This window comes from Poecilia reticulata, chromosome 14 (genome assembly GCF_904066995.2).
Source record: "Poecilia reticulata chromosome 14, P_reticulata-male-v2, whole genome shotgun sequence".
NCBI lineage: Eukaryota > Metazoa > Chordata > Actinopteri > Cyprinodontiformes > Poeciliidae > Poecilia > Poecilia reticulata.
This window is the reverse complement of record NC_088843.1, coordinates 6,049,969-6,065,558: the sequence shown is the minus strand read 5'-3', so window position 1 is coordinate 6,065,558 and position 15,590 is coordinate 6,049,969. Positions and strand designations below refer to the sequence as shown.

General features: G+C 37.7%; 1 protein-coding gene across 2 annotated transcripts in view; it reads right to left on the bottom strand.

Moving 5' to 3' along the window:
• The window catches only part of rxfp2a (relaxin family peptide receptor 2a), an 89,477-nt gene that overhangs the window by 47,746 nt on the left and 26,141 nt on the right, over positions 1-15,590 (bottom strand). For both annotated transcript variants that reach the window (XM_008427346.3, XM_008427348.3), the window contains exons 3-4: positions 6,902-6,982; positions 6,102-6,207 (exon numbers count right to left, since the gene is read on the bottom strand). In XM_008427346.3, coding sequence (XP_008425568.1) covers positions 6,102-6,207; positions 6,902-6,982 — 187 coding nt within the window. The remainder of the gene's footprint in view (positions 1-6,101; positions 6,208-6,901; positions 6,983-15,590) is intronic.

Genomic DNA, 15,590 nt, shown 5'->3' with positions numbered 1-15,590 from the left:
TTAGGCAGGATGAGACACCTACAGCACAGTGAGTTGGAAAAAAAAAAAGGTAAAGCATTATGAGCTCTGAGTAACCACACAAACAACCCCTGCGTTTTTATTCGGAATGGTTATAAAGGATTTTCTTTCACTGTGAAAGGAGAAGAAACATCGACCGGAGCTCTACAGCACTTAAAAATTTTAAGATGTCTACTGTCTGAGAAATTAAATAATTTAAGGAACATTATACTTTCTTCTGCAGTCTCAAACACAGAGGGAAGGCTAAAGCCAAACTTTTTGAAAGTAACTAAATGTCAGCGGCAGATCATTTCTAGTCACCAGAAAAATTGGTGTTTATCGAAACAAATTTGACTTTAAGTTTGCTTGATCAAAATGTCCACCATCAGCAGCAATAAAAAGCCCTGAAAATATACATTATGTTATGTACAATGACTACAACAGTTTCTCACTGAGGTCAATTAATCTGCCATGTTTAAAGGCAAATCCTCAAATCATGCAAATCACTCTTATTTTCTAATGCTAGAAAATAAGAGCATTTCCTTACAAAAACACCTTCTTTTTTTTTGCTTGTCAAGCTAAAATATTTTCAGCATATAGCATTTCAAACCCGTTTCAAATATGGTTGATTGTATTGTGCTCTTTAGCCAAAAAGCAAGTAAGAAAAGAGATGAAGATTTCACAGACGTTCTCTCTAGCCTTGGATGAACCAGGACAAAAGAAAATTCAGTTAGTAATTTAAACGCTGATAAAACAAAAGGAAGATACTTTCTTGGAAGGTGACGAATGAAGCACAAACTGCGGAGGGAACATTTTAATGTTGAGGACCCATTTAAGTGTTCTGTTGGTGCTAAGAGACTATAAACATTCATGATTCTGTGATTCAGCATCACAGTCTAGGATCAAATCACATCAAATACGAGACAACAGCATTTATGTTGCTGTTTATCTTGTTCTGCTGCTGTCTAGCCCAGAACACTCTTGTAAATTGGATTTATAATCTGAAATTAGGTTTTTTTTTCTGGTTAAACAAAAGTAAAACCATTCCAATTGATAAAAATGACCAATTGTTATCTGCTGGGAAACAAAATGCTACTAAATCATGTAGGACAGGATATTAGTTACAAACTGAAACAAACTATGGTGACCAAATGCAAAAATGAGAGGCTTAGTTACTAACATCCACCTAACATTTATTCTTTCTCTTTGGAAGAGTGTTCTGACCAAGATAATAATCGATTTTTCTTACTTTTTAAATGTCATATTAAAAGACTCGATAATAAAAGTTTGTAAAAGTTCAAAACAGTTCAAGGTATCAGGCAAAACTAGTACTATGAGCCTAGAAAATGCATTCAACCCCACCTTTAAAGGGGCAGTATTAAGTATTTTCCTGGCACATAGTGATTTGTGAAAATATGCGGTGTTTAGGGGGAGCAAGCGTTTAGGCACCCCGATTAGCTGCCACTGGAGATTGAAGGATCTCACAAGCATGCATCCAAGTATCAAGGCAACACTCCTAGTCTGCCCTTGATGAGGGAATAACTTTATAACATGATGTAAACCTCAAAAAACTCAACCTAGCATAAAACTGCATTGCAACAGTCTAAAAGAACTGTGATTAAAAAATGAATTAGCATTTATTTTTTCTTATTTGCAGACCCTTATGCCCTTTTACATTAGTCTGAAACAACTTCATCACTTGCTTTTTTTCCCCAACAAAATATATATATATATATATAATGTTCAATCATGAGATTATTTCTGAATGTATGGTAACGTGTTGCACATACATTAGTCAAAATAACCCTGCAGAACAGTTATATTCTGCTGCTGGTATTCTGTTGTAAAATATAGTGAGATACAATAATTAGCTTTTTTTATTGGATTATTTTACATGATTTTAATGTTTTTAATGAACTTTTGAGTTAAATTCAAACAGCTCTCCCACCCACAGTCTGCTGTCATCTCAATAACACACTGTACTGTTCTGTGATCCACTGGATTACTTGGTAACGTGCTCTGAATCTGACTCAAAACTGCTCATTGTAAATTTCGCGATAAAACACTGGCGATCATGTTTCCAGCACTCTGTTGTGGCTTTAATTACGTACAGAGTTTTTAGGTAATTCTTTTGGCAGAGTAGCAAACTGTGAAGTTGATCACAGACGTGTTACTGCAACAAGTGTAATTGGTCTGTTTATTTACATTATGGTCTTTTACAGAGTTGCCTTCTGGCACCTTTGCAGTAAAATTCTATTATGTGCCCTTTATCTGTCAAATAATCTAATAAATAATATTTAGATCTCATTACGGAATAAAAAGTTAATTCAGGTGCAGAGGGTCATTTTGGAGCTCAGCGCCCGTTTAACTCTGGCTCTGTTGCTTTTTAATGACCTTGTGAAGAAATAAAAAGTAAATGGCAAGAAGAAGTTCCAGTGCTTAACATTACTCCAAGTGTAACCTGGAGGGTCAGCCTGAGAGTGAGGCACTGAATGGGAAATAACAGCCCTTTTATAGTGATTGGCACGATGTGGGAAGTAGTAGGCCAGTCTAAGACCCATCCATCCATTTTTTTATGCCGAGGCTTTGCTATTTCCAGCATTCAGTGGATAAGACAAAAGTGGAGGGAAACAAAAGTGGAGGTCACCAGTTTATCACACAACAGACAGCCTTGCACAGAAACACACCAAAGGGCAATTCAAAGTGACTGCACAAAGAGAACAAGCGAACTCTAAGCAGACATGTGATTTGCAGCTACACCAGGAATTTTACCACCGTACTTCCCCCACACAGTCGCTGCAATTTCAAACGTTAACCACTAAATGTTTTGTAGATTCTTAAGAGATTCTTTCTGGATCACTTTTTCAAGTATTTCAGATAAAAACTACAATCTGTAAAACATTCTTAGCTTATTTTTAATAAGGGTTGGGGAGGAACAAGTAAAATGTAACAGTATTATTTAATGTAATCGCAAAGCAAAAGCTACCACAATGCATTACAGTTACTCATGACAATATTACGCTTCAAATCTGTTGGGGGGTAAAATATTGCATCTCTATTTTTATTCATTTTCATTTTCTTTTGAAAACTATTAATAATTATAGTTTATGCAAATGAAATGATGCAAACATCCTTTTTTAACTCATTGTCTGAATTTAAATCAGACAAGACTTTTCTTGTTTTAAGTCAGTTAGAATCACCAAAATAATTTCTCTTTGCTAAATGCCAGAAAAATGAGAGTAAAAATGTGTCAAAGATTTATTTTTTTTTTACTCTTGTTCAAATCACAAGTTTATACAGATTCATTATTATCTCTTTAAGCGGAGAGCTCCACAGGTCTGGCTCCTCCTTCGGGACAATTTCCAGATGGTGGAAGGTGATATATTCATCGGTTCAATTATTAACAAAAATAGACACAGTGGTGAATAAAGTAAACTTTATGAAGCGCATTTTACAGACCAGAAACCATACCGCGCGTTACGCAATATGAGATCAATTTATCATTAATATATTAATTATGTCAGCTCATATGTAGTTGTGAAATGAGGGAAGCTGTAGCACAAGTGGAACTATCTGTATCAAGGCGTTTATGACAAGTTGACGTCTGTTTCTCAGGAAAAATAAATTTTTGTGTTTGGTCCATGTAACCTTTATGATTTTTGCATTTTATTAATGTATTAAAAAAAAGAATGTGTGGGCTTTGAAGTGATTTTTAACTCATAAATGCTCTAATCAAATCTAGTTTTTCCATCTGAAGTTACTTGCACAACTAAAGCAGCCAACATAAATTCATTAGTTTCAGGCTTTGAGCAGCACTGTTACTAACTGGCACATGCAAGCAAGACCGCATATTCCCCATAACAGCATTCTTACACTGGCTGCCAGACAGATTTTGTCGTGTCTTTCTTTCATTTGTTTCTGTCAAATTTGGTCATTTTAAATGTGCAGTTCTTTGCACAACAACTGTTGATTAAACTGAAATTAATTTCACAGAGTCTGAAAAGTCCAAAGTTGAAAAACATCCTTTAAAGACTCCTGAGTGCTCGTAGGCGTGGACAGGGAGAAGAGGGCTCAAATTCAATCACTGCTGAACAAGAAACATAAGTTAAAATGTCAAGGCCAAGCCAAGAAATATTTTAGAACAGATTTTTCAAAGCATACAGATGAGATGAGAGCCTTGATGAAAGGGTTCACAAATGGATCAGATGGGCAGCTGGTATGAGCCATTATTATTAAATATGAGCTGGTTTAACCTTTTCAGATTGAAGGCAGACTCAAAGCCTATTCTCAAATCCACCGCTAGTTTTTAGAAAACACTCACCTCAAGGACTGGTAGAGGGAACAAAAAAAAAACATGTTTTTTATGCAGCACATGCATCAAAATACTTCACTGCATAACATTAAAGGAAATATTACATTTTATATTCTCCTAGATAAGCCAAAACCTTTCTCTTACATTCTTACATTACTAGGTCGGAGGTTTCTTAAAATTTTGTGTTGGCTTTGAGCTCTGTAGTTTTCAGTGATAAAATTAATCCCCCCAAAAAAAACAAATGGCCTAATAACTGTGCACTCAGTACATGTTGAGGTGACTCATTCTGATGGCTGCTCATTTGTTCAAAGTTCATTCACCTCACAGGACACCGACTCAGCCAATGACAGTCTGAGGGACAAACGGCACTTGGCAGACATTTTCTCTCAGACACGAATGTCTGAGAGAAAAGAAAGGCATAGCAGCATCCAGTTTGTCATTGGGAAGATTAATAGAATTATACTACAAATTTTATTTACTAACACATAAACAAATAATCATTTTCCCTTGCAATAACAAAACCAGCCTAACCTCTAAATCTTTCATTTTAAAATGATCTTTAAATTAATTACGCTTAAGAAGAAGATGGTAAAGTCCTTTAGAAAAATGACCTCCATTTTTGAGCATCCACTTGGTGGAAAAGAAGGAATAATTTAAGAAATCAAATGTATCTCATTTTATAGTGCGGCGGAAAATGCAGAAACGGTGAGCAAAACAGAACATTTGGTCGAAATTATATTTAGAGCTCTAAAGCAGTTAACACTTTATTTTAAAGAACAGATTGTTGGCGGTTTTCCCCACAAAATATATCACAACTATGTATTTAGTTTACTGAGGTTTTATGTTACCAAGCAATTCTGGAAAACTTTTTTGTATTCATAAAAACACATTTATTTGAAAATGTTTCAATTTACTCAGGTTATCTTTGACTAATAAGAAAATTGGTTTTATGAAATGAAAATAGGGTACAGAGACTTTCTGTGAGGAGGAAAGAGTCTCGTATATTTTGCATTTCTAAATCTGTGTCAGTTTCAACACTTTGAGCAAAGCAACAGAAAATAAAAATGGGTCTCTTTGGGTGAGTTCACACTGCAGTCTGAAGTGACCCAATTCCAATTTTTTTTTGACATAATGCGACCTGTAGCCGATCTTTTCATGGCAGTGTGAACAGCACAGGTCGGATTCTTTTTCGAATGTGACTCATATCCGATACGTATCCGATTCAAATGTGACCATAACGTCCAGGTCGTATTCATCCGGACTGAACATCACTGATTCTCAACAAATCTCACTATTCTGCGTCCTGATACACGCAGGTGGGAAGAAAAACAACAATCATGACGGACTATAATGAGGATTAAGTTGTTAATATGCTGCTCCGGTTGGACAATAACTTCAAATATGTAAGCTAAGCTCCACCGTTAGCCTCCATGTTTACTTCCGCAAACTCTGAGCTCTTCTTCTTCTTTTTATGGCGGTTGGCAGAACACTGAGAACGCTGACGCTATTGCGCCCTCTACTGCGCATGCGGGACACTTTCAGGTCGTTTGCCCGTTTACACTGCAGAACGCATACAGGTCGCATTTACTGGCAGTGTGAACGGCCCCGGCAAAAAAATCGGAATTGCCAAAACATTGGGTCAGTTCGTGCTGCAGTGTGAACGCACCCTTTGACGTCAATCCATCTAGAAACTTTTCACAAAGATTCAGTTGCTGAAACGGATCATTCTCTTCAGAATGTGAAGGATTTAAGAAGTTCTTCTTAAATCCTTCTTAAAGAGGGTTGAACTTACAGCCATGTGACATTTGATGAAACCAGGGGAACCTCCTCGAGGTTGACCTCCACACACTTGACGTCTGTTTGGATGCAGTCACAACTTTCTGGGTACTCCTGCAAAACTAGCAGCACATAGAGACTAAAAGTAATTTGAGAGATTTGCTTATATTTCAACACATTAAAGACAACAATCAGGTAAGATTTAGATAGGGTTTTTTTCTGTTAAAAGAAAGACAATCTTTTAAAATTGAACAAGATCATTTTCATAGCACCTTGCATTTGATCAATACGGTTTCCGATTCAATGTTTTTTTTGTAGTAGTAGTTTTTGATGCAGTCTGTATTAGTGGCTGACAGCGGCAGTAGATGTGTTTGAGGGGACAAGCACCATAAACAAATTATGAGTCATTTGATTGAGAACATTAGTTTCATGTGTCTGCAGCCATCTGGAGTTTGTTTTTCCCCTGGGCAGTGAGTAGGCACCCCCTGCTTGCTGCTAAGTGGGGCGATTAGGATCTGCTTGCTGTCAGTCACACTGAGGTCAAATACAGTGAAACAAAAATTACCATTTGACTTTATTTCGACATTTAGTGTTAGTGCTGCCTTTATTTTTGAGGAATTTTAGGCTTTAATTGTTTCACAAGCTGCACTGTACTGGGATTTGGAGGTTAGCAGAAGGCTTGCCCTGGGCATTTTGCATGCAGATGGTAAAACTGCAGAACCTGGATCTACAGATTCCTGTAGAATTTCCACCTAATGAATATTTGACTTGATGCACAGAGAAAGCACAAACTGAAACATAATGAGAATTACTTACAGCATTCATTGAGAAAAGAAGAAATCGCTGGTCGGTTCTGAAGGGTTTCTCCGATGAAGTCTGCCAAACCGATGTTATCACCTGCAACACAAATCAAAGAACAACAAGTTGCTGATTTTGAATATTGAATTGAATATTTTTAAATCCGTTAAAAAAAAAATTCTCCATCTAATCTGGTTAATTTTTTATAATCATTTTTTTATTGTATTGCACTGAGTGTTTAGGCTGCAAGGGGTTTTAATAATTAATGTCATGTATGGTGGAGAATTTACAAACTCTGATGAGCCTTCTTAAGATTTTTTTACTTCTGAATGGATCATAATTCACCTCGCATAAAGTGTTGTGCAGCTTTATATTTAGTTTTATAGAGAGTTAATAAAAGAAGTAAATGTTTATGACAAGGCGTTAACTGAGTATTTTGCTACTCAAGGTAAGGGTTTTTAATGTGATTTATAGCAGCTCAATTTTAAGGGGAATTTTGCATAGATTAATCAAAACCTATTGTAATGAGACAAAAAAGTAAACACTTTCATCTGAATTTTCTCCATAAAGTTCTACGCTTTAAAAGTGAATTGCTAGAAACTGTAGAAGAAATAAGACTTCTAATAAAAGCAAATATAATTTAAAATCCCCTGAGATATTCAAAAGATTTAGATTCAGAATGACAATGACGAATTTCAGTTAAAGTTGAGATAAAACGATCTAAATCTCTTTCTGCATTTAAAAGAAATTTGAAAATGTAGCATTGATTAAGCTGATGTTTTTTGTGCACTTCTCCTGTATTTCAAATATGTCTAATAGCCAATATAAGTCTATACTTCTTTCTGCTTCTTTTGAATCATGATTTATTTTAGTGACCTATTCATATTTGAGTCAGTAAAATAAAACAAATAAAATTCAACACAGGTCTTAAATAAACTACCTGATTTTTCTAATAAGTAACTGTTTAATAAAAAACAGATTTACAATGGGTGGTAATGTAGTTGTTACACATCCCGTTGCCCATCAACCACAACTTTTACTGCACATCCCTCATGCGATATTTAGATTGGAGTGGCTGAAAGAGCTAGAAACAGCATGACATCTTGTGGTGTACCAACATCCAGGAAATCAAACTTCTTAAAATTTGTTACAAAATAATTGAATAAATTAGCATTCCCTGAAAAACATGTTTGTCATAGTACCATTTGTCTCTTTTCCAGTTCATGCCCTGTTGTTGCATTTATTCTTGCTACCATGTGATGTAACTCTCTGTTTGAGTTTCTGTCCTGGCAGCAGCATTCTCCCTCGCCTGCAGCACTCCAATCTTCCAAATCAGTGGTTTTTAAATTTTTTTTAGGACAAGTGCCGCCTTCTGAAAAAAAACAAAAACAATAAAAAGCTCTTAAAAGTGCCCCTTTTATGATGGGCAATAAAATATGGCTGTACAAGCTTACCCTTTTCAGCTAGGTACAGTTCAGACATTAAACAGTCGTTACTTTTTTAGTGTTTTCAGTCACTCCTATTTCTAAAGCACTAAAGAATAAAAACAAAATAAAAATAAAAAAAACTGTTATTCAAGTCAAAGAGGAGTCTCACACAAAAATTCCCTCTAAAACACATATTCAGTGTGTATTACTGTGCATGGTTTGGCTAATGGTGGACACAGTAACAGCTAAGAGTTCTTACCACAGTTATTTAAAATTTTAATCAAATGAAACTGGAAGCAAACAGGCTCTTTCATGGTCAGAACACCAGGAAAGCTTCATGACCTAATGCCATCTTCCACTCACGCCTGAGAAACTTCAGTCAGGTGTTGAACACCTCTTGGGGCGGTGATGAAGGGGGTAATGCATGTACAAAAGCCTCCATCCTTGAAGCGGGCCGTTACAGGTTTGAATCCTGGCCTGTTGACATATGCCACATGTTTTCCCACTCTCTCACAGCCTTGTTTCCTGTCAGTCTATCAAACAGAGGCTACTAGAGCCAAAAAAACAAAACAAAGGATCCTTTGAAAAGGATTTGTTGTGGTCAACTGGTGCTGAAGCATCTGAAGGACCTCACAGGCCAAACAATTCAGCAAATGATGGGACCTCATCCTGCACCACCACGACTACTCAGCCAGGATCCTGTTTGTGGACTTAGGCTTGGCCTTCAACACCATCAACCCAGGCGTCCTCCATCAGAAGTTCACAGTTGTGGCCTCCACCCACCCAAATTTTGGGCCAAACTTATTTAGTTGAACGTAGAGAAAACTAAATGGCAACGCACGACGTAAAGTTGTGTTAATCTGCTTATTATGAAATGGGTAGAATTATGTAGAATCAACTTTTTTGAGCTTCACATCACATTATGATGTTATTCCCTTATCAAAAACATACTCAGAGAGTCGCCTTGATTCTTTCTTGCATGTTTGAGAAATCCTTTAACTCTCATGGCAACCATTCAGCTGTGCAAAACGCCTGGTGGAGCCAAGTGCCGCCTACGACAAAACTCCACCTCAAAGCTAGTTTCCAAGCTTCCAAACTTAAAGGGTTAATAGAGGAGCGATGTTGTGATGACTTGCTGAAGGTGGAGTGTCAGAAAGAGCAGGAGTTTCTTAAAGAAACAAGGGGGCCAATTTCAAAGTGTTAAATTATGAAGTAAAATATCTTTTAAGTCATACTTTATATGTACAACATTTTTAAAACAACTGAAGGTTACAGTTACTTGATTGAGGTCTAAAATGAACCAGGAAAATACATAAAGATTTTTCCACTGATTATTAAGAATATAAATAACATTCACATTTCTTAATAAAATCTAATGGTTAGAAGCTTTTTTTTTTTTTTTTACAAAAAAAGAAAAAGAGTAGAGCCGGAAAAGGGTAGAGTGCCTTCTCCGGGTCAGGGGGGTCGTCCTGCCTCAAGTGGAGGAGTTTAAGTATCTGGGGATCTTGTTCACGAATGAGGGAAGAAGGGAGCGGGAGATCGACAGGCGGATTGGGGCAGCGTCTGCCGTGAAGCGGGCGCTGTACCGGTCCGTCGTGGTGAAAAGGGAGCTGAGTCAAAAAGCGAAGCTCTCAATTTACCGGTCGATCTACGTTCCCACCCTCATCTATGGTCATGAGCTTTGGGTCATGACTGAAAGAACGAGATCACGGGTACAAGCGGCCGAAATGGGTTTCCTCCGCAGGGTGGCTGGGCTCTCCCTTAGAGATAGGGTGAGAAGCTCGGTCAACCAGGAGGGACTCAGAGTAGAGCCGCTGCTCCTCCACGTCGAGAGGAGCCAGTTGAGGTGGCTCGGGCATCTGGTCAGGATGCCTCCTGGACGCCTCCCTGGTGAGGTGTTCCGGGCATGTCCCACCGGGAGGAGGCCTCGGGGAAGACCCAGGACACGCTGGAGGGACTATGTCCCTCAGCTGGCCTGGGAACGCCTTGGGGTTCCCCCGGAGGAGCTGGAAGAAGTGGCTGGGGAGAGGGAAGTCTGGGCCTCCCTTCTGAAGCTGCTGCCCCCGCGACCCGACCCCGGATAAGCGGAAGAAAATGGATGGATGGATGGATGGATGGATGGATGGATGGATGGATGGATGGATGGATGGATGGATGGATGGATGGATGGATGGATGGATGGATGGAAAAAAAGAAAATACATTAAATTGTTTTATAATCTTTTGAATGAATAAAGATGGGGTTATTAATATGATTAATATTTTCTTAATCTGCAGGATCTTCTTGGTGGTTTAGAAACCTTGATACTGGTAAATGCTCCATACAATGTTTAGCAGTCTGGCAAATATCTCTGTGTCGGTATTTCCAGTCTTTCTTTTAGGTTAGAACTAATCAACACATTGACAGAGCCACTGTAACTTTCCTTTGTTGTCATTTTTTTAAGCAGTGTTGTAAGCAGTTATTGTCATTGCACACGATAAAAATCAGTGACACTGCGGTACTTTTTATGTGCCGTTTCAATCAGAGAAACAGGTGTAATGGAAAACCTTGGTGCATCAGCTTTCTCAGCAAATAGGATAGATTAGATGTTTTACAGCAAGGCACAACAGAGGGAACCAAACATTAAATTAGACACAAAGATTTTATTTTTGTCAGTATAACCCATTTTTATAGTACTGTGAAACTGGTTTCAATTGGATTTGTGACTGGTGTCTTTCTTGGGTAGAGTTTCAAACATTTTTGCCTCTGCAGGACACTAAAGTGTGAGTTAGATGTTCTGAGTTTAGTTTGCCATATATTCAAAGTTCAGGAAATTTTTCATGATTGCTTTTCTTTCATTACCTCTGGTTCCAGTGCCTCCCCACCTTTTACGCCGTTCTATCTGAAATCCTTTGTTACAGCCATTATTTCTTCAAGGCTGCTCTCAACGGTCGTTCATGCTTTCATTTGATCCACTATATTGTCTGTACTACAAGTCACACTGGTAGTTGCAAAGAAAATGAATAAAAATGACTGTACACCTTCAGGAATGCCTTCTTGGTGTTCCTGCTACCCGCCTTTCTACCACCCTGGATTTCAGTTTGTTGAAAAGCAAGCGAACACATTAACATTTTTAAATAAATGCAACTTGTACGTTTTTCTTCTTCGTCATGGTGCATTTTTTGACTGATGTGCCCCTGATGTGACTTGCACTCCAGAGCGACAGTCCTTTTTTATTATTTTGAATAAGAAAGACCTCAGTTGCCTCCAGACAGCTCAAAATGTTGCTGCAAAAAAGAAGGCGTACACTTTTCCAGTTTTAATCTCTTAAAACTGGAAAAGTGGCTCTGTGGGTAGGGTAGTCGTCTTGCGATCGGAAGGTCGTAGGTTCAAGGTCGTAGGTTGGGCAAGGCACTTAACCCCAAATTACCTACCGAGCTGCATATTGGTGTATAAATGTGTAAGCGTGAATGGGTGAATGTGACTCTAGTGTAAAGCGCTTTGAGTGGTCAAAATGATTGGAAAAGCGCTATATAAGTTCAGTCCATTTACATTGGCTGCTGGTACATTTTGAAATTCCAATTTTTTTTTTATTTCATTTTAGAGCCCTGTGTGGCCCAGCCTCAGCCTTTATCTCGGACCTTCTAGAGTAGACCCCTACAGCTCTTCTCATAGTCTGAGATCCTCCAGGCAAAGGCTTTTATTGGTTCCTCAAAAACTTTTAAGGCCATACGAGATAAATCTTTCAGAGCTGTGCCCCCCAGGTTGTGGAATGTTTTGCCTCCATCTGTGTCCAGTCTTGTTGATTCTTTTCAGAGGAAGTTGAAGACTCATTTACTCAGAATAGCCTATATGTATTCAGCTTTTATTAATTTTTATGCTTTATCGTCTGTGTTTTTAATGTTTGTTTTTATTTTAAAGCACTTTGTGGTTTTCTGACCAGTGAAAGGTACTATAGAAATAAAATGTATTTACTTGCACATAAAAAAAAACAACTGCTATCTGAAAGAATGTCTAGATCTGGAAAATGTAAATATTTTTAGTCCTTCCTTGAAGCCATTAAAACTGTATAGAAATTATTGAAGAAAATATTTAAAAACAGTTTTTATCAAACAAAAATTAAAGAAAAAAAGGAAAGCCTGTGGTGCACACAAGCTGTTTTCAGGAAATCCAAGAACAGAACATGCATGGAAAATTTTATATAGCTTGGGCTTTAAGCCTATAACGTCAAAGACACTTTCAATTTTATTTGCTCAATAACACAAAAAGCTAAATTGAAAACATACCAAAACTTAAAAATATCCTACAAAAGTCTGCATACCCTTTTAAGTTTTTCATGGTTTTGTCACTTTACAACCTCAAGCTTGAATGCATTTTATTCAAGCTTGAATAGACCAATGGAGACAAGAGCATAAATGTGAAGCAGATGGAGAGTAAGCCCAGATCTCCTTTTGCACATAAAAAACGTGAACAGTCGGGTTCGCATTTGTGGTCAGGCCACGTCAGTTAACACTTTCTTGAATTGGCTTCAATTGTAATTATAGTTGAAAGTCGTTCATTGTGTATTTCATCCATCTTCATATAAGGAAACTGAAATCTTTGCCCATTCTACTTTGCAACATGGATCAAGCAGCACATTTTCTCTGCATGAACAGCTCAATGCCACTGTGTAATATAAGACATCTCTAGATATAATAGTCTACTGTAATTGCTTTTTGCTAAATCCCAGACTTTTTGGAATACTCATACTTTACAAAAGCACTGGAAGCTTTTTTGTGTTGTTTTTCAAAGTACAAGGAGGATAAAGCTGGACCATGCTGTCTCACACATGTGGTAAAAGAAAATGATATTTAAACCGGATTAAGATGGTGTTTGGCTTTCCAACCTTTCATATAAATAAAGAACAGGATGGGTTTGAAAAATTATGTCAGTGTATTGTTGGATGTGTTGATAATCCTTGTTATTTGGCAGTGGGACACAGTGTAAAAGAAGGACAGGCCACCTGACGAGAAGTAATGCAGCACAAGACGACTCTCTGATTAGATGGAACCACAGGCAGACATATAAGTGCCATCTTGTTATGGATAATATGAAAAGAGAAACAACCCCCTGCTGAAATAAATAATCTCTTCATTGCACATGCTATTGAGCTAAAAGATGAAAACTAATTAATAGAAAACAAACAATAAATGCATGAAGTAACTGTAGTTTAAAATCTGTTTTAAGTGTCTTAGTACTATTTAGTTAATAAGAATAAAAAATGGTCTGTAAATTAGAGAAAGTGACATACATTAATATCCATAATCAAATACCAGAAATTTGTGCCATCTGTGAAGTGAAATGCAGGTTTCTGATATTTTTTCAGAGCAGCAGATAGGTTGGGACCAGACTGATGACTAAAATGTGTTTAATGGAAAAAGAAGTTTGTGGTGCACTGGAATTAGTTTGCACAGAAAGAAACGTGCTTAGGGACTCAAGTTGTTATTGGTTAGCAGGGCTTACACTGATCTAAAGGTTACAGTTTGATCTCATAACAGAGAAATTTCTTATGTTTCCAAATTTTAAAAAAATGTCTTTATACAAAGTCAAGGAAAATATCTCAATACACTTAATTTCTTTCAATCTTTGACTCAAATCTAATATAAATATCCAATCAGTAAAACTAGGTCAATATGAACAACAGATGTTTATTTCTATGTTCTTAGTATTTCGGTATGTGTTTTAGGAGGGAAGGGGAATAGCCATGTGGTATTTGTTTGGTCATGTGATGGTGATAGTGATGCAGCCCAGGATTATGGAAAGTTTAACTGAGATAGAGAAGCAATGTAGGTGGTGTGGTTGCTTTTACACAGTGTCAAAAGTGTGTGGAAATATATATAATTTATATGATAATGTTAAATGTTGACATCAGATGCCAATATTGATTCTTCATATTGGTGCGTCCGTGTTATTGGTCTTCTGTAGATTAGAAAATTATCCTGTAGCTCACTTTTTAGATCAACCTGGCCAAAATGTAACAATTAAAAACAAAAGAGCAGCAGCCTCAGAAATACATTTTAAAAATCATCTTCCTCAGTCAATTTAATAGATGAACTCTCCCTTTGCACAGCCTTTTAATAGTTTTGTGTCCATGTGACCTACGAGATCTTTGCATGTCATGCACTTCACCGTCGTTGGGCTTTATAAACATCAGCTGCAGCGCTGGCAGTCCACTGCCTGCTCTGTCTATGAACGGATAACATCTAACCACAAATAAAAGAAAGGCTGCTGTGTTCCATGTATCGCACAAGCTAATTTAGGAACTGAAGCCCCTGAAATACTACGAAAATCCAGACATTTCCATTAATGAATGAATCTCCCTGAATGTCCTGGATAGAACATGAAAAGTGGACATTTCTGGGGAGCGGAGGGCATTCGGTCACCCTAACTTGGGTAGATTGGCTTTATTTTAATTGCTAAGCTATGAGCATGCGTTTGCACTGTTGTTTCTCCTGTGTGTCTATGTTTTTGCCCTGATATGGATGGGTGACATGTCCAGTTCGATGATAAATGTTAGCATCAATTCTCCAGTGAGGTTACACTGGTACAGATAGACAAACGGAGGACTGTTCAATCCATCATTGAAGTTGAAAGCAGTGTGGCGTAACTGCAAACCTCCCAAGACATGGAAACCTGTCTGAACTTCAAAACCTGGCCATTAATCAAAGGAGCATCCAAGATATCCCTAGTAACTCCAGAGGAGCTGCAGAGATCCAAAACATTAGGCCTTTACAGAATATTGCAATGTAACGATGAAAGTAATTTGTAGTCTCCCACAAGGCATGCGGGGAAACATGTGGAAGAAAGTGAGATTCAAGTAAAACTTTTTGAGTTACATGCAAATCCCTATATGCGTAAAACTGCACAAGGCATTAAAGATGCTATTCCCATGATTTAACACAAGGGTGCCCAAAGTCGGTCCTCGAGCGCTGGCATCCCGCATGTTTTAATTCTCTCCCTGGTTTTACACACCTGCATCAAATGATGGCTCATTAGAAGGCCTAAGTAGAACACCAACTTGCTGAGGAGGTTATTACAACCACTAGCAGGATGCTGGCCCTCAAGGACCAACTTTGGACACCCCTGATGTAACATGTTCCTCGCATCATGCTTGTGGTATGCTTTCCCTTAGAAGGCCCTGGAACTGGTCAGGATTGATGGGAATAAGGGGCTAAACCCAGGGCAATCCTGATAAAAAATAAAATGTTACAAGTTGTAAAAGTCCTGAGCCCAGGACAGATTCAGTGTTGAGAAAAGTGTTT